The sequence below is a fragment of the Scyliorhinus torazame genome, chromosome 12 (assembly GCF_047496885.1).
Source record: "Scyliorhinus torazame isolate Kashiwa2021f chromosome 12, sScyTor2.1, whole genome shotgun sequence".
NCBI classification, from domain to species: Eukaryota; Metazoa; Chordata; class Chondrichthyes; order Carcharhiniformes; family Scyliorhinidae; genus Scyliorhinus; species Scyliorhinus torazame.
In genome coordinates, this window is record NC_092718.1 from 43,617,745 (window position 1) to 43,632,447 (window position 14,703).

A 14,703-nucleotide genomic window follows, 5' to 3' on the forward strand; every position below is an offset into this window, starting at 1 on the left:
CTAGCACACACCCAGCCCTCCACTGCTAGCACACACCAGACCCTCCTCTGCTAGCACACACCAGACCCTCCACTGCTAGCACACACCAGACCCTCCACTGCTAGCACACACCGGGCCCTCCACTGCAAGGACAACACGGGCCCTCCACTGCTAGTACACACCAAACCCTCCACTGCTAACACACACCAGACCCTCCACTGCTAGCACACACCCAGCCCTCCACTGCCAGCACACACCCAGCCCTCCACTGCTAGCGCAACCCAGGCCCTCCACTGCTAACACGCACCAGACCCTCCACTGCTAGCGCAACCCAGGCCCTCCACTGCTAACACGCACCAGACCCTCCCCTGCTAACACACACCAGACCCTCCACTGCTAGCACACACCCGGCCCTCCACTGCTAGCACACACCAAACCCTCCACTGCTAGCACACACCAGACCCTCCACTGCTAACACATACCAGGTCCCCACTGCTAGCACACACCAGACCCTTCACTGCTAGCACACACCAGACCCTTCACTGCTAGCACACACCAGACCCTTCACTGCTAGCACACACCAGACCCTCCACTGCTAGCACACACCAGACCCTCCACTGCTAGCACACACCAGACCCTCCACTGCTAGCACACACCAGACCCTCCACTGCTAGCACACACCAGACTCTCCACTGCAAGGACACACCCGGCCCTCCACTGCTAACACATACCAGGCCCCCACTGCTAGCACACACCAGACCCTTCACTGCTAGCACACACCCAGACCCTCCACTGCAAGGACACACCCGGCCCTCCACTGCTAACACATACCAGGCCCCCACTGCTAGCACACACCAGACCCTTCACTGCTAGCACACACCCAGCCCTCCACTGCTAGCACACACCAGACCCTCCACTGCAAGCACAACATGGGCCCTCCACTGCTAGCACACACCAAACCCAGAAGTGCCCGCAGGTCATATTTTAGTTGGTCCACTGATCCACATCGTGCCACCCTCAGGACGGACTTTTCTGGGCCTCCCTGCCAGCAGGATCATCCTGCTTCGCCGAAGTCAACTCCCCTGTGGCGGGTTCCCCGGTGACAGGCTGGGTGAGCCACACAGAATCCCGTAGACTTTGGCGTGACCGGAAGCTCGCCGCAATTGCTGCGGGAAAACCCACTGTGGGGCGGGGTTGGAAAATCCCGTCCTCGGTGTCCAGCTTTCTCCTTTAAAGCAACATTGAATGAAAATGAAATGAAATGAAAATCGCTTATTGTCACAAGTAGGTTTCAAATGAAGTGACTGTGAAAAGCCCCTAGTCGCCACATTCCGGCGCCTGTTCGGGGAGGCTGTTACGGGAATCGAACCGTGCTGCCGGCCTGCCTTGGTCTGCTTTCAAAGCCAGCGATTTACCCCGGTGCTAAACAGCCCCTCCCAAGCTGCTGAGAATTACCCATGCAGACACTACCCTGAGTGATCTCACTTCCATTTTCCACATGCTTCCAAACAATAGACTTTTGATAAAGAAAAAGTCATTCCTAGAGTGTGGTCATCACGTGAGGCCAGTGTGCATTGTCCATCTTTGCTATCTTGAAAAGTGGTGCAATACAATTGAGTGGTTTGCTAGACCACTTTGGATGGCAGTTTAAGAGCCACATATGGGCCAGGTCAGATGAACAAATCATGTTTCCTTTCCCAAAGGGAATTAGTGAAAAACTGCGCATCTCCAATACTTTGATACCGTCATGATCATTCATTGAAACTGATGCCAGGTTTTCTAAAAACTTTTTTTTCCTCTCGCTGAAATCAAATTTTCAAACTATTGGTGGTATCAGGACTGATACACTCTTGGTTATTAGTCCAAGCTTCTGGATTTCCGGCACTCCAGTTTAGCACTTCCCAGCCCTCGCTCCATCAAGCCCTCACATATCACAGTCTATGGTCTCCGCTGCCTTCTCTCTCCCATGTACCACCTCCCAATATTGCTTCCTCCTGACTTCAGCCCTTACAGTCAATCATAACTTGACCCCTTTTCCCGTCCATTCCCGAATGCCAGTATCCATTCCCAACCCAGTACATGTTGTTTCTCACTTTGAAGTGTACACTAAGCCTTCCAAAAGATTAGAAATAGATTTGTAGTACACTACTAAAAATATGTCTATCAGAGTTACGTATATATGGGGTGTAGGTGCATGCTGAAAATAAAGAAGACAGAAGGAGGGGATTTAAAAATGACAGATACATAGAGAAATGGAGGAGGTTTTAACTCCTGGCATGGAAAAGGTGGGCAATAGGCTTTGGATGCCTGTCCACACTGATAGGAGGCGTTATATTATTCTATGTCATATTATTATTTTGAACTTCCAGAAACCACATGATATAAGGAGACTTTGAACCAACGCAACATTGGGCTACTTGCATACCAAGCGGTGGGTAGAATGGGGTAGAACATATCATGCCAGGCTGACAGCAGCCTAAGAATTCCTACGCTTCCTTTACATGAAAGTTACTCTTTTCTGCTTCACTGCCCAGTATAACTGGATGGAGTGTACATAACATGTTGCTCTACCCAGTCGTCCTTCAAGATTGTCCCATGGGCAGCACGGTAGCACAAGTTATTAGCACTGTGGCTTCACAGTGCCAGTGTCCCAGGTTTGATTCCCTGCTGGGTCATTGTCTGTGCGGAGTCTGCATGTTCTCCCCATGTGTGCGTGGGTTTCCTCCGGGTGCTCCGGTTTCCTTCCAAAGACGTGCAGGTTAGGTGGATTGTCCATGATAAATTGTCCCTTAGTGACCAAAAACAGTCAGGAGGGGTTATTGGGTTACGGGGATAGGGTGGAAGTGAGGCTTAAGTGGGTTGGTGCAGACTCGATGGGCCGTATGGCCTCCTTCTGCACTGTATGTTCTATGTACACATCAAAGGATGCTGTTATGCAAACAGCATTGAATTCCCAGTGTGGGTTAGGGAGGTGGCTGGGCTCCCCAACAGAAGGCTGAGGGTAAGATGGCAGTGAGTCAGATCAGCATGGGAACAGAGGAGGAGGAGCAGCTATTTTTGGGCCATGACCACGACATTTCCACTGGGAAAATGGAATTATAATCAGCCCGGTGGACTTGTCTCAATAACTTCATTGTAGTGTTAATGTAAGCCTACTTGTGACAATAAAGATTATAGATTATAGTCGGAATAACACAGGAAGCACAGGCAGAGGCAGAGGATGGGGTATTCCGTGTCCCTCCCCCAAACCCCCCCAATGCGCCATGTTCTGCAGCGGCGGGAGGTGGCTCGCCATTGGCCAGCGGCTGGATACTTCTGGTCCCGCTACAGAGAACGGGAATTCCTGTTGTGTGCACGCCTTGGTGGGGATTTGCTGTCGACGGGAATGACTAGAAAATTCCAGCCAAAAATGGAGAAATAGAACTGAAAATACAGAGAGAATAACACAAGGAAGAATTAAAGTTTGAAAGAAACAAGGACACCCCCATCGGAAGGGGGATTTTTTTTCCCCCAGTGAGCACAGAGGACCAACTATATTCTATATCACACAATTTTATATCACACAACACTCCTGTCATTATCACATTCCCCCAGCTCTTATTCATAGAGAACTATCACAGTCACGTTAAATGGACTAGCTACTCAGAGTGACTGCAAGACTGTAGTCTGAAGTCTAATCCTTGTAGTTTATATAATTATCTAAAACCCAATTAAGTTGCTGCTCGCTGGGCAGCCCAGATATCCATTAGTGTCTGTTTCCATCATTAATGGTGTTCTTATTAATAAGTGTGGTTTGAAATCCTTGGCTCTCACCGGTCACTACATCGCCATATGCAATTATGCAGGAATAATAAAGACAAGTGACTCCTCTAGTAAAAAAGGGCACTCGATAATTGGAAACAGAGAAATCTAATTAGGCAATCATTCAATTTGGACTTTAATATTAAATCTTTATTAAGGTCACTGGATAATTGCGACAATGTATCTAAAGGGTGCAACAAGATATTTTTACTTTGCTAACTTGGTGCTACCAATCACGTGCTGTATTACAAGGCAGCCTTTTAGGTAAGTTCCAGTGTTTAGAAAATGTCAGGATTGACATAAATTACCTTCAAGAGCGTACATCATGTCTTGGGCAAATAGCTGCCACACAACCTCAGCACTTATTTTTCCCATGTTAAGTTCTTGAGGGAACCTGAAATTGAAACATATTTCACTGTGTCAAATGCACACCTGATTGCATAAAAATAGGTCAGTTATTTTCAATATAATGCATCCTGCACTTGTCTAACTTTCTTCGATCTGCGGGCAGCGTCACCTCCTTTCCATTGGTGCTTCCAAGAATAATATGATTAAAATGCCGAATGCAGAGGAATGTGGGAGGGGGGTCTGAACCAGCTTCTGATCATTCCATAGCATAAACACATTGGTGCACTACTGTGACACATCACAGTTCTGAATACATTACTGTCAGAAAAAATTCAGCGATTGCTTTTTTGGATCTGTCTGCCATTGAGCATGCAATAATAATAATATGACAATTGATCCAATTAAACACATGTCTGTTGCAAAAATAAAACTTGCGAAGAAACCGGGCCATTCAGTGGAAACAAACTTAGTCACCCTAAGCACTCAAGTGACAGCAGTGGCAACAATATGCTGGATTTATCAGAAGTGGAAATGCTGTTTAAAGAACACTGCACCTCCTTGCATTGAATTCAAAGCTGTCATTGGAAATAAAATGTATGCTTATAATTCTTAGTACCAGAATGTTGCTTGGTGCAGTACATTTATGTTCCACACTAAAAGCAAGTCAATATCTTAAAAGCTATGAAAAGTCTATATAAATGTGGTCACACCCAAGGTGCAGGCAGAGAAATGGGTGACCACCAGAAAGGGCAGGCAGTCAGTGCAGGAATACCCTGTGGTTGTCCCCCTCTCGAACAGGTATACCCCTTTGGATACTGTCGGGGGGGGGATAGCCTATCAGGGGAAAACAACAGCAGCAGCCAGAGCAGTGGCACCACGGTTGGCTCTGATGTTCAGAAGGGAGGGTTAAAGCGCAGAAGAGCAATAGTAATAGGGGACTCTATAGTCAGGGGCACAGATAGGCGCTTCTGTGGACGTGAAAGAGACTCCAGGATGGTATGTTGCCTCACTGGTGCCAGGGTCCAGGATGTCTCCGAACGGGTAGAGGGCATCCTGAAGGGGGAGGGCAAACAGGCAGAGGTCGTTGTACATATTGGTACTAACGACATAGGCAGGAAGGGGCATGAGGTCCTGCAGCAGGAGTTCAGGGAGCTAGGCAGAAAGTTAAAAGACAGGATCTCTAGGGTTGTAATCTCGGGATTACTCCCTGTGCCACGTGCCAGTGAGGCTAGCAATAGGAAGATAGAGCCGCGAAACACGTGGCTAAACAGCTGGTGTAGGAGGGAGGGTTTCCGTTATCTGGACCACTGGGAGCTCTTCCGGGGCAGGTGTGACCTATATAAGAAGGACGGGTTGCATCTAAACTGGAGAGGCATAAATATCCTGGCCGCGAGGTTTGCTAGTGTCACACGGGAGGGTTTAAACTAGTATGGCAGGGGGGTGGGCATGGGAGCAATAGGTCAGAAGGTGAGAGCATTGAGGGAGAACTAGGGAATAGGGACAGTGGGGTTCTGAGGCAGAGCAGACAGGGAGAAGTTGCTGAACACAGCGGGTCTGGTGGCCTGAAGTGCATATGTTTTAATGCAAGAAGTATTACGGGTAAGGCAGATGAACATAGAGCTTGGATTAGTACTTGGAACTATGATGTTGTTGCCATTACAGAGACCTGGTTGAGGGAAGGGCTGGATTGGCAGCTAAACGTTCCAGGATTTAGATGTTTCAGGCGGGATAGAGGAGGATGTAAAAGGGGTGGCGGAGTTGCACTACTGGTTGGAGAGAATATCACAGCTGTACTGCGGGAGGACACCTCAGAGGGCAGTGAGGCTATATGGGTAGAGATCAGGAATAAGAAGGGTGCAGTCACAATGTTGGGGGTTTACTACAGGCCTCCCAACAGCCAGCGGGAGATAGAGGAGCAGATAGATAGACAGATTTTGGAAAAGAGTAAAAACAACTGGGTTGTGGTGATGGGAGACTTCAACTTCCCCAACATTGACTGGGACTCACTTAGTGCCAGGGGCTTAGACGGGGTGGAGTTTGTGAGGAGCATCCAGTAGGGCTTCTTAAAACAATATGTAGACAGTCCAACGAGGGAAGGGGCGGTACTAGACCTGGTATTGGGTAATGAGCCCGGCCAGGTGGTAGATGTTTCAGTAGGGGAGCATTTCGGGAACAGAGACCACAACTCAGTAAGTTTTAAAGTGCTGGTGGACAAGGATAAGAGTGGTGCTAGGATGAATGTGCTAAATTGGGGGAAGGCTAATTATAACAATATTAGGCGGCGACTGAAGAACATAGGTTGGGGGCGGATGTTTGAGGGCAAGTCAACATCTGACATGTGGGAGGCTTTCAAGTGTCAGTTGAAAGGAATTCAGGACCGGCATGTTCCTGTGAGGAAGAAGGATAAATACGGCAATTTTCGGGAACCTTGGATAACGAGAGATACTGTAGGCCTCGTCAAAAAGAAAAAGGAGGCATTTGTCAGTGCTAAAAGGCTGGGAACAGACGAAGCCTGTGTGGAATATAAGGAAAGTAGGAAGGAACTTAAGCAAGGAGTCAGGAGGGCTAGAAGGGGTCACGAAAAGTCATTGGCAAATAGGGTTAAGGAAAATCCCAAGGCTTTTTACACGTACATAAAAAGCAAGAGGGTAGCCAGGGAAAGGGTTGGCCCACTGAAGGATAGGCAAGGGAATCTATGTGTGGAGCCAGAGGAAATGGGCGAGGTACTAAATGAATACTTTGCATCAGTATTCACCAAAGAGAAGAAATTGGTAGATGTTGAGTCTGGAGAAGGGTGTGTAGATAGCCTGGCTCACATTGAGATCCAAAAAGACGAGGTGTTGGGTGTCTTAAAAAATATTAAGGTAGATAAGTCCCCAGGGCCTGATGGGATCTACCCCAGAATACTGAAGGAGACTGGAGAGGAAATTGCTGAGGCCTTGACAGAAATCTTTGGATCCTCACTGTCTTCAGGTGATGTCCCGGAGGACTGGAGAATAGACAATGTTGTTCCTCTGTTTAAGAAGGGTAGCAAGGATAATCCAGGGAACTACAGGCCGGTGAGCCTTACTTCAGTGGTAGGGAAAGTACTGGAGAGAATTCTTCGAGACAGGATCTACTCCCATTTGGAAGCAAATGGACGTATTAGTGAGAGGCAGCATGGTTTTGTGAAGGGGAGGTCGTGTCTCACTAACTTGATAGAGTTTTTCGAGGAGGTCACTAAGATGATTGATGCAGGTAGGGCAGTGGATGTTGTCTATATGGACTTTAGTAAGGCCTTTGACAAGGTCCCTCATGGTAGACTAGTACAAAAGGTAAAGTCACACGGGATCAGGGGTGAGCTGGCAAGGTGGATACAGAACTGGCTAGGTCATAGAAGGCAGAGAGTAGCAATGGAAGGATACTTTTCTAATTGGAGGGCTGTGACCAGTGGTGTTCCACAGGGATCAGTGCTGGGGCCTTTGCTGTTTGTAGTACATATAAATGATTTGGAGGAAAATGTAACTGGTCTGATTAGTAAGTTTGCAGACGACACAAAGGTTGGTGGAATTGCGGATAGCGATGAGGACTGTCAGAGGATACAGCAGGATTTAGATTGTTTGGAGACTTGGGCGGAGAGATGGCAGATGGAGTTTAATCCGGACAAATGTGAGGTAATGCATTTTGGAAGGTCTAATGCAGGTAGGGAATATACAGTGAATGGTAGAACCCTCAAGAGTATTGAAAGTCAAAGAGATCTAGGAGTACAGGTCCACAGGTCATTGAAAGGGGCAACACAGGTGGAGAAGGTAGTCAAGAAGGCATACGGCATGCTTGCCTTCATTGGCTGGGGCATTGAGTATAAGAATTGGCAAGTCATGTTGCAGCTGTATAGAACATTAGCTAGGCCACACTTGGAGTATAGTGTTCAATTCTGGTCGCCACACTACCAGAAGGATGTGGAGGCTTTAGAGAGGGTGCAGAAGAGATTTACCAGATTGTTGCCTGGCATGGAGGGCATTAGCTATGAGGAGCGGTTGAATAAACTTGGTTTGTTCTCACTGGAACGAAGGAGGTTGAGGGGCGACCTGATAGAGGTCTACAAAATTATGAGGGGCATAGACAGAGTGGATAGTCAGAGGCTTTTCCCTGGGGTAGAGGGGTCAATTACTAGGGGGCATAGGTTTAAGGTGAGAGGGGCAAGGTTTAGAGTAGATGTACGAGGCAAGTTTTTTTACACAGAGGGTAGTGGGTGCCTGGAACTCGCTACCGGAGGAGGTGGTGGAAGCAGGGGCGATAGTGACATTTAAGGGGCATCTTGACAAATACATGAATAGGATGGGAATAGAGGGATACGGACCCAGGAAGTGTCGAAGATTGTAGTTTAGTCGGGCAGCATGGTCGGCACGGGCTTGGAGGGCCGAAGGGCCTGTTCCTGTGCTGTACATTTCTTTGTTCTTTGTTATAATTTAGACCCAGTATTGCAAGGTGGAAAGTCATGAATAATAACAGCTAAAACTATGATCCTTCTGACACAGCAAGTTGACAATTTACAGCAATGTAACTTTCATTGGCTATTTTGACGCTTGGCAGAGAAAAAAAGCAAATTTTGCATTTTATTGCTGTTATCACCCTTCAGCACTTACAAAGAAACTCTATCAAGATAGTGACGTAAAGATTAAAAAGTACATCATACCAAGCACCTGATTTTTGATTTAATTGAAGTATGATTTTCATTTGAATGAAATGTGGTGCCAGTTGTCAATATGTGAAAATGCTTACCATTAATCAACCACGTTTGCAGTGAGCTGCAGTTAGAGGAGCATGGGTCAGAAACACGGCGACAAAACTGCAGCTTTGTTTCTGCAATCTATGTTTCCTCACAGTGCTGAGAGTACACATGCTCTGCAATTACTCTTATACTTATTCAACTTTTGCTTTGTCCTTCCTAACTGTTGACTCAGAAAGGTACTAACGGCTCGGCTATTTTAACAGTTCTGTAAAATTCCAGTGGTGCCAAAAGCTATATTTCGGATGCGTCACATCATTTTGCACCTTTGATGAAATCTGCTGGGGTTGTTTCATTAATAGAAAGGAGAAAACCACAGCACAACAGTAGATACATAGCAAGTCAGACAGTGGTACTCTGCTGACTCATTGTCTTCCGATTCTGTAGATTTAATCCGTTTATTTATTAATTTTCCAATTCTCTCCCCTTTCCGTTCATTCCCAAGGTCATGACAAGATTGATCCAAATGAATATTGGCCATCGCAGTCAATCCCGATCCTGCCTTCACTCATCACGCACACATCAGCAGAAGGTATTCCAAAGCAAACAGCCGCAGTGAACCGGGTTAAATCTTGCTATTCCAGCTGCATTTATAGCCCTTATTTGACCTACCTCATCACAGACCAAGATTTGAACTCCGTGCAATCTAGTTTGCAGGTTGCCCCTCACGAGGTGTTCAGAAAAGGACCGGGGGTAAAGAAAAATGAGGGGCGGGATTTTCCGTCCCGCCGCACCAGATTTCCAGTGCGGCGCGCCCCCAGGATTCCCCGTCTCGCCAGCGTCAAATGGGGTTCTCCATTATGGGCAGCCCCACACCGTCGGGAAATCCCCGGGCTGCTGGCGCAACAGAGAATCCCGACAGTGGGGATTTCAGCCCGAGGTTTTTAAAAACGAAATCCCCAGATGTTTAATTTTTTAACAATGAAAATGTACAGGGGCAGCACGGTGGCGCAGTGGGTTAGCACTGCGGCCTCACGACGCTGAGGTCCCAGGTTCGATCCCGGCTCTGGGTCACTGTCCGTGTGGAGTTTGCACATTCTCCCCATGTTTGCGTGGGTTTCGCCCCCACAACCCAAAGATGTGCAGGTTAGGTGAATTGGCCATGCTAAAATTGCCCCTTCATTGGAAAAAATGAATTGGGTACTCTAAATTTAAAAAAAAAGAAAATGTACAATTAAGGGAGATTATGCTATAATCATTCTGAACAGGGGTCTGTAATAACTGTGGGTTTCGTGGTAGCCTTGCTTCATCACCAGTGCTGTCATGCCCGAAATTCCTCAAATGGAAACTGGGATAGATGTAAGAAGTACGTGAATTGATGTCGCCCCTTTCATGACATCAGGACGTTCCAAAGCACTGTTGTATTGTTGGGATACATGGTAAACGGTTTGCACACAGCAAGTTTCCACAAACAGCATGTGATAATGAATAGATGATCTGTGCCTGTGATACTGGTTGAGGGATAAATACTGGCTTTGACAATGGGGATAACTCCCTTGCTCGTCTTCAAAATAAGAGGCAAAAAGAGAGAGGAAGAAACTAATATTTTTTAATCACAAAGAATTTACATTTTGCAGGAATGGGACTCACCGGTTAAGCTTTTGCCTTTCTGGACTTGAGATATTGGGCGCGATCAAACCAAAAGGGAACTATGCCCCATAGCGAGTGCGTTTAGCCGCGTATTTCCCAGTGCTTTCAGCGGCGAGGGGCACAATGCTATTTGATGTGACATCAGTTAGATACAGGGTCTCAGAGGGGAGTGTGCGGCCGAGGCCACACTTAGACCCGTTCCCTGCACTGAGGAGCCCTGCTCGCCAAAACCTCTCTGTGCAGGGAGAGATGGGACAATTTACGAATGCACCCCCCACACCCGCGCAGGGCAACACCAGCCCAATACCCGCTGTGCAGAAACCTGCCAGCCTGGCACCTTGGCACTGCCAGCCTGGCAGTGCCACTTGGGCATCTTGGCAGTGTCAGGGTGCCACCATGCCCAGAGGGCAAGCATCGGGGGGGCCTCACAAGTGCTGTTCCATCTGGTCCCCATTTGTGGGGACCAGTAATAAATGGCACTCACCCGAGGTCTCCAAGGCGAAGGGGATAGATCCCAATGCCTTGGTTACCTCAGGGAACTGTATATTAAAGTGAGATTAGCTGTCTCGCTCTAATATGCAGATTTTGCCCAATAGTGTTCCCGCCCAAAAGAGGCAGGATTCACATTGAGACATCTCGCGAGATCGCGATGGATCTCGCGAGGTGTTGCGAGCCAGGTAGGTCCCGGAGTGGGGTCGACCGTCATTTACCGCCACATTGCTCTGCAGCGCGTTTTTGGCCGCAGCGTGGCAGGTAGATTGCGCCCGTTGGTTGGCATTGCATCAACAATTGCAGGTTCTGATATTCTTAATTATCATCCTTAACTTGCTGCAGAGAATTTAATAGGCACTTAATGTGCAAATCTTAAGCAAGTTCATAAAAATAACAGGGAGATTAACTGCAAGTTGCTGCTTGTGTGAAACAAATGTTGGAACAGGTAAAGCTAACCTGCAAGTTCTTAAGATTCAGAAATCACGGTGTATCACTGAGTACCTTACCTTGCTGGCTGACTTGTGCATTAAAAGAGGCTTGTTATTAATTTGCCTTAATTTTTCCGGCAAGATTTGGCCCTATAACTGAGATCAATTGAAGATAGGGAGATTACTTGTAAATTTCAGGGTTCAGGCCAATGACTAGCTTCCTGCTTTTCTTAAATTGCTAGAATAATGTGATATTTTGAGTGTAATATAATAAAAATGATACTTTTGCACATCTTATTCATCATGTTACTCATGTCTGTCATACTTTTGATTTTAAAGGTATTATGTTCCAAACATGCATTACATCGACAAAATACACAGGCCATCAAAGCATAGTTACACTTTGTACTGTTTTCCCCCTTTTAATCCCTCCCCTCTCCATCCCACCCCCTCTACACCCCACCTCCGCCCTGGCGACAGACAGATCCTCCAATACGGTCACGAATGGCCTCCACCGCACCTCTGGCTTGACCTCAGGCCCCACTATACTGGACAACATCCTGAACACCGCCTCCCAAAAGCTCTCCAGCTTCTTGCAATCCGAGAACATGTGAGCATGATTCGCCGGCCTCTGCCCACACTTCTCATACCCATCTGTCACCCCCTGGCAGAACCCACTCATCCTCGCCCGAGTCATGTGTACCCTGTGCACCACCTTGAACTGAATCAAGCTCATTCTCAAGCAGGAGGAGGTTGAGTTCATCCTCTGCATCACCTCATACCAGAATCCCCAACCTATTTCCCTCCCCAACTCCTCCTCTCACTTATGCTTTGTTCTCACCACCTGTGCCTTGCCCTGCTCCCCCAACCACCCATATATGTCCCCAATCTTACCCTCCCCCAAATCATCAGGGAGAAGCAGTTACTCCAACAACGTGTACTCCGGCAACGGGGGGGGGGGGACGGGACATCAGCCACTCCTTTTGTGCGAATTCCCGCACTCACTGGCCCTCGGCAGCCCATCCTGTCACTCAGCTCTTCCAGCCCCATAAACCACCCCTCCGAGAAAATATCTCGAACACGCTCCAACCCTGCCTCCCTCCACTTGCCACACCCCCCCCCCCAGCTTAAATCTATGGTCCCACACGATTGCGTCAGCACCGACGTTTTATCCAACTTAAAATATCTCCTCAATTGGTTCCATCTCCTGATAGTCAACTGCACCACTGGATTCCGCGTATACTTCCCCGGGGCTTTCAGCAATGGGCCGTCACCAGGGCATTTAAGCTAGAACCCCTGCAGGACTCCTCGCTGCCAACATCAAGTGTAAAGTGTCCCACCACTTGAGATCCCCCTTAACCTCCTCCACTAATGCTGTCAAGTTCCACCTATGCACCGTGGCCCACTCATACGTTGCCTGAATCTCCAATTACCTAAAGCGCTCTCTTGCCACCTTAAACGGTAACACCCTCAAATTGGCCCGCCGCATTAACTGGAACACCTTGCTCTTCCTTATGTTCAGTTTATACCCGGAGAAGACCCCAAACCTCTCCAGCAGGTCCATAATTGGGCCCATAATCTCCATCGGGTTCGACACAAACAACAGCAGGTCGTCTGCGTACAATGACACCCGAAGCTCCCAGCCCCCCCACCCCACCCCCCTCACAATCACTCGCCACTCAGCTGACCTCCCAAGGGTCATTGCCAAGGCCTCATTTGCCAACGCAAGTAACAATGACAACAGCGTGTACCTCTGCGTCATTCCCCTATGTAGCCCAAAATACCCTGCACTCATCTCGTTCGTATGGATACTTGCCACTGGGGATGCATATAAAAGATGCCACAAACTTCGACCCAAACCAAACCTACCCAGGATTTTGAATAGGTACCTCCATTCTATCCAGTCAAAGACCTTCTCCTCATCCATGGATACAATAATCTCCGATGCCTTCCCCTCAATGGAGTCGTAACTACATGCAACAGCCTCTTAATGTTGCAGGAGAACTGCCGCCCCTTCACAAAACCTGTTTGGTCCTCAGAGACCTCGGCAACAACTTCGCCAGTACTTTCACACCCGTGTTCAAAAAGAGCTGGGTCTGTAGGACCCACACTCCAGTGGGTCCTTCCCCTTCCTCGGGATCAATGAAGAAATCGATGCCTGTCACAAAGTTGCTGGCAACTCACCCCTCTCCACCGCCTGACCAAAAATCCCTAACAGGTGGGGGGCCAACTCTGTCACAAACCGCATGTAAAACTCCATTGGAAAGCCGTGTGGCCCCAGGGCCTTCCCCGACTGCATTCTCCTGATACTATCCATCATCTTCCTCAGCCCCAACGGCTCCTCCAATGCCTGCCCCTTCCCCGCCTCCAGCTCTGGGAACTCCAACCCATTCAGAAACCGGCCCTTATCCCCCACCTCTCCACCCGGCTTAGCCTCGTAGTACCTCCTGTACACCTCATTTTTATTTTCCGGTTGCGACACCTGCTCCTGGTGTTGAGTTTGGCAGGAATTTGTTGCTCACAGTTCTAGTTCGAATGAAGGGCAGAATCCAAGTTTGATTGGACCTACCTGTTCAGGTGTTGGGATTGGCCCAATTTTTGCCAGCAGGCTGATGCTACATAATTTCTGCCTCACTTGTCTATTAACCAAAGTTATTGCTAGATAATCTCACAAACAATACAGTCAGCCGTAAGGAGGCAGTTTGTTCATTTTAATATTTTTCTTCTCAGATACAGGAGTGACAGACAGGAGGACATGCTCATTGTTAGTTATTAAGTAGCGCACACCAGGGACAGCAAATTTTCCCTCCATGTTGTTTTGATGGGTAAGTGCAATTTGCTGTATCTAATGTTATTTGATTTGGCAGGAAGATTGCTTTAGCTGGAATGTGGCAGTCCCAAACCACTCATTTGTCTTGCCTGTCATCTGAAAGAAAAAAAAATTGAAATCGAGCCAACTTCCGTGGCAGACTTGGCTACCTGATACTTGAGCCATGCAGATTCTCAGTACTCCAATGCATTTTTAATGACTGGCTAGTCAACTAAGCTCATTAATAGGGCCCAGGGGGAGTGGACCCGCTGAGAAAGATGAGTTTCTTTCTAAACAGCTGTATATAACTTTGCATGGGATATTTCTAGTTGGACCTGTTATGGTATGACGTGTGGTGGATAAACTCCAGTTCTGACAGAAAACACTTTGGGGGGGGTTTACGTTTCCGGCCGTTCTCGCCAATGGCGAACCCCGCACCATGGGTTTCCCGGCGGCGGGCGGAACAGGGGGGGGTGGGGGGTTTCAAT

At 48.0% G+C, this 14,703-nt stretch overlaps 1 protein-coding gene across 7 annotated transcripts in view; it reads right to left on the minus strand.

Annotated features, from left to right (window-relative positions):
• LOC140387540 (protein unc-13 homolog C-like) overlaps window positions 1-14,703 on the minus strand; it is a 972,441-nt gene that overhangs the window by 229,769 nt on the left and 727,969 nt on the right. For all 7 annotated transcript variants that reach the window (XM_072470780.1, XM_072470778.1, XM_072470777.1 and 4 more), the window contains one exon: window positions 4,089-4,174. In XM_072470780.1, the coding sequence (XP_072326881.1) occupies window positions 4,089-4,174 (86 nt within the window). The remainder of the gene's footprint in view (window positions 1-4,088; window positions 4,175-14,703) is intronic.